This window comes from Strigops habroptila, chromosome 2 (assembly GCF_004027225.2).
Source record: "Strigops habroptila isolate Jane chromosome 2, bStrHab1.2.pri, whole genome shotgun sequence".
NCBI lineage: Eukaryota > Metazoa > Chordata > Aves > Psittaciformes > Psittacidae > Strigops > Strigops habroptila.
In genome coordinates, this window is record NC_044278.2 from 121,993,860 (window position 1) to 121,998,236 (window position 4,377).

General features: G+C 60.5%; 1 protein-coding gene and 1 long non-coding RNA gene across 2 annotated transcripts; one reads left to right on the plus strand and one right to left on the minus strand.

Moving 5' to 3' along the window:
* Nucleotides 1-452: 452 nt before the first annotated feature.
* On the minus strand, nt 453-2,555 carry TPBGL (trophoblast glycoprotein like). The gene has a single exon (XM_030477589.1). The coding sequence runs from the start codon at nt 2,553-2,555 to the stop codon at nt 1,482-1,484; it is 1,074 nt and encodes a 357-aa protein (XP_030333449.1). The 3' UTR covers nt 453-1,481.
* Nucleotides 2,556-2,821: 266 nt separating this feature from the next.
* Nucleotides 2,822-4,109, plus strand: LOC115604111. The gene is made up of 2 exons (XR_003990125.1): nt 2,822-3,120; nt 3,657-4,109. It is a non-coding gene; the product is annotated as an uncharacterized LOC115604111 (long non-coding RNA).
* The last annotated feature ends 268 nt before the right edge of the window (nt 4,110-4,377 follow it).

Below are 4,377 nucleotides of genomic sequence, written 5' to 3' on the forward strand. Positions count from 1 at the left end.
ATGGATGTGTCCAAATGCAATACTTCAGTTTTCAACCCAGAACCCAAATTCAGCATTTTAAGATGCAAAAGCTAAGGATTGGGAATGCTGCAGGTCGCAGCCCCGCACTGCCTCTCACAGCATCTCTCATCACTCCGTTATCTCACCAATTAGGTACCAAACCACCCAGGAGATAAAACCTCCTTTAGGAAACTATTACCTGGATAATTTTCCTAAGCTCCAGCCCCGCTGTCAGGGAAGGATCAGAAGTGGCAGAGCCTGAACTCTGAGCACAAGCCATGCAAAACCTCTCCGCATCCCTGCCCACTAAACCAACCCAGGAAATGAAGTTTCCAAGCAGCAGCAAAACTACGGAGGAGCCCACAGGCACCTTCCTCCAGCGGTAACATCGCCCCAGCCAAGGGGATATTCGGGAATCATCACAAGGAGCTCTATAGAAAATAGACCATGGAGCAGATGCAGCTTTAGATATATTTGCTCTAGGATACATAACAGCTTCTAAAGCAAACACGGGCGGGTGAAGGAGGTCGAGAGCTTTGGGTTGGCTCGGTTTAAGTTACAAAGTGCTGAGACACTGGTCTAGAATATATCTTAGAGTCAGAGAAGGGTTGTCCCTGCGTGCGCTGGGGAACATGCACGCAGCCAGAGGAGTTTCCTACCCAGCTGCATGGGAAGAGCTGGGAATGTCATTGAACAAAATGAAATGGATAAAGAGGCTTTGAAAAGGATGTTGCTTCCCAGGGGGAGCGGCTGATGGAGCGTTTCTTCTGTCTGAAGCAAAATAAAAGGTGAGAACATAAGGAGATGAAGTTTTGCATCTCTCAAATAGAAATCTAATAGGAAAGAGAGCTGTACATGGTCAAAGTCAAGTCCAGGCTCCAGGAACATCCAGGAGGACAGTTTCAGGTATGGCCTGCTGCTTCCCAGGATGCGCCAAGCAAACACTCACTGTGGCATCCCGCAGTCTGCCAGAGAAACCATGGGAAGCTGCTCCTAATCCTCCTGGGAGCACCGGGGCTGCGTGAGCCGGCATCCAGCAGGGACAGTCTGCTTCCCCCTGCCCGCAGGCACTGGGATGGGGGGAATGGATCCAGTTCTGCTTCTGGAATCAGTGCGACAGGGTCGATTGGAGTGCGGGCAGGGAGAGCTGGTCCAGAGCCCTCCAGGGAGGATGCACCCCACTCTGATGCACCCCAGCACCCACCCCCAAGGCCGGCTCATCCTCAGACACTGGTTTTCAGTGATGCCATGGCAAGGGGATGAGGATGGGGATGGGGATGGGATGGGGATGAGGATGACGATGGGATGGGAATGGGCGTGAGGTTGGAGATGGGGATGAGGATGGGGATGAGAACGGGGATGGGGATGGAGATGAGGATCAGGATGGGGATGGGGTGAGGAGGATGCCAGGAGCAGAGGTGTCGAGGTGCAGCATGGTGGACTGATGCCAGAGTAGGGAAGGTGGGATACTGAGGATGCCATCAGAGGCCAGGGGTGCCGGCGCTGGAGCAGCGTGGATCAGCGTCCTGCTCATAGCGGTAGTGGTATCCCTCCATCTGATCACGACAAGCCTCGCGGAGGTTATGGAGCCAACGCTTGATGCCGCGGCGGTTCAGGTAGAGCACCATGAGGAACACGATGCCGATGAGGGCCAAGACGATGCCGAAGAAGACATAAGAGGCCGTTTCCAACCTCCCGGGCTCTCCGCCCTCAGCATCCACACACACCAGCCCCTCGGGCCGCAAGCGCAGCAGGACAGCCCCGCGCAGCGCCGGTGGTGCAGCACAGCGCAGGCTGCGGGCGTCGGGAACGCGGGCAACGGCGGCGGAGCGCAGCCAGGCCAGGAACGGGCGCAGGGCGCAGTCGCAGCTCAAGGGGTTGGCTCCCAACGTGAGCCTCAAGCCCCTCAAACCCGGAGCATCCAGGCTTCGCAGCTCGGCGGCCACCAGCCGCTGCAGCGAGTTGTTGCGTAGGTCCAGCTCCTCCAAGCCAGCGGGTAACAGGGAGGCCGGTAGCGCTCGCAGCGCGTTGCCCGCCAGCTCCAAGCGCCGCAGGCTGAGGTTGCGGATGGCCAGGGCGAGCTGGTCCTCCAACGGGGCGGCCAAGAGCGCCTGGTTGAGCTGCAGCGTGCGCAGCAGGGGCACGCCGTCAAAGGCACCGGCGGCCACCGACAGCAGCGGGTTGTGGCTCAGGTCGAGGGTGCGCAGCGCGGGCAGCCCTTGCAGGGCCATGTCCTCGATGGTGTGGATGTTGTCGTGGCGCAGGCGGAGCAGGCGGAGGTCTGGCAGCGGGCGGGCGGCGAAGGCAGCGCGGGGCAGGACGCTCAGGTTGCTGCCGGCGATGCTGAGGTTGTGCACGGTGACCGGCAGCTCCTTCGGCGGCTCCTCCAGCCTCTCGTACCGGCACTGCACCAGCTCCGGGGTGGCCACGCAGTAACAAGCGGACGGGCAGCCCCCGGGGGCGGCGGCGGGGGGCACGGCCAGCGGCAGGAGCGCGAACCCCAGCCAGGGCAGCCAGCGCCCGCTGCCCGCTGCCCGCTCCTGCCTACGGGCCATGCTCGCTGCCGGGGCATGCAGGGGAAGGGGGGGCCGGGGGGTGTCGTGGGGGGGTGAAGGGGGTGATGGAGGGGTGGGAGGGACGGACCTGCCTCCCTGCAGCCCCCCCCGCCCCGGGCTGAGCTGCCTCCGGCGCCGCGCCCGCACTCGGCGGCTCTGCCGCCACCGCCGGACGCGCCGCTGCCCAAATCGGGCTGGGGGGGGGGGGGGAGGAAGGGGAGGAGGAGGAGGATGGGGAGGAGGAGGAGGAGGAGGAGGAAGGGGCTGGGTTGGGCTGCCTGGCGCTGCGGGCTGGGCGGAGGAGAGCCGCGGGCGGCTGCCGTCGGGGGGGCGCGGCTCGGCGCGGCTTGGCTCGGATTAGAATGGCTCGGATCGGTTTAGCACGGCTTGGCTCGGTTCTGCTTGGCACGGCTCGACTTAGCTCGGTTCGGCTCGGTTCTGCTTGGCCCGGCCCGGCTCGGCTCGGCTCATCTCAGCTCGTTTCGGCTTGGCACGGCTTGACTTGACACAGATTGGTTCAGTTCGACTCGGCTCGGCTTTGCACAGCTCAGCTCATCTCAGCTCGGTTCGGACCCGCTCGCACAGTGCCCCGCCGCTGCGGAGGGCTATGGAGAGGGGGGGGACATGACACTGTCCTGGTCCCTTTCCAGCCCAGGGAGGGTTTAGGGGGTGACGCCATCTCCATCAAGCCCGGGGAGGATTTGGGGGGTATCGCGGTCCCCATCAAGCCTGGGATGGGTTGCGGGCTGTCCCTGTCACCCTCCATCCACGGGAGGATTTGGGGATGTGTGTGTGTTTGTCCTGGTCCCTTTCCAGCCCCGGAGAGCATTTTGTGGCTGTCCCGGTCCCTTTCAAACCCGGGAGGGTTCGGAAGCTGTCCCGCTCCTTTCCCAACATGGGAGAAGTAGGTCTGTCCTGGTCCCTTTCCAGCCCAGGGAGGATTTGGGGTCTTTCTCAATTCCCTTCCAGCCCTGGTCCCCATTCCTTGACCTGCCCCATGGGCCGGACACCCCACAGCACCCCTGAGCCTTGTGCAGCCTGGAGACAGGCACAGGCAGGATCATCCACTGCCTCCAAGTTATTGCCGCTTTTGCTTTTTAGGACTCGATCACATCATCCCTTGTGGGTGCCCATACCCTTCCCAGCTTTGTGGGGAGCCATGAGGTCCAGCCGCCGGGATGCCAACATTCCCAGGAGAGGTGATGCTGAGGGATGGAGAGGTCGTTGCTTTTATTAGCCTGGCTTGCAAAAGCAGCGCTCCCGGCTTTGTTTTCTCTTCATTGTACCTGCCAGGCTAATAAAAGGCATTACCTCTGCTGCAAAGCTGACATTCCAGGGGGCTGGGGGTGGGGATTGCAATCCCAAATCCATGAGGGATGGCGTTGGGATGGGCATGGGACTTTTGGATGCTGGAGTGATGCTGTGTTTGGAGCCAGGAGTAGCAGCGTGGTCAGCAGCAGGATTTAAGTGCTGGATCCCCTTTGGGTGCCTAAATACCCCTAAATACCAGACCTGAGCTGTGGGTCACATTAAATAAACTCCATCCTGGGCATATTTTCTCTTGGATCTTGATGTTTCTCCTTCTCCTTGCCCTTTTTCCCAAAGGATTCCCCCTCTTCCTCACCTTGGGATTCCCTCCACCTGAATTTTGCAGGGACCAGGTAGATTTTGGATGCTGGAGTGTCTTGAGCTGCCCCCAACCACCCCAAAACTGGGCAAACCCCACATTTAAAGTGACAATCAACAGCCAGAGGACTCAAGGAAGCTCATGGAAGGGGCAGGCGGAGAAGAATTGACTTGGGAAGATGTCACATAATTGTGT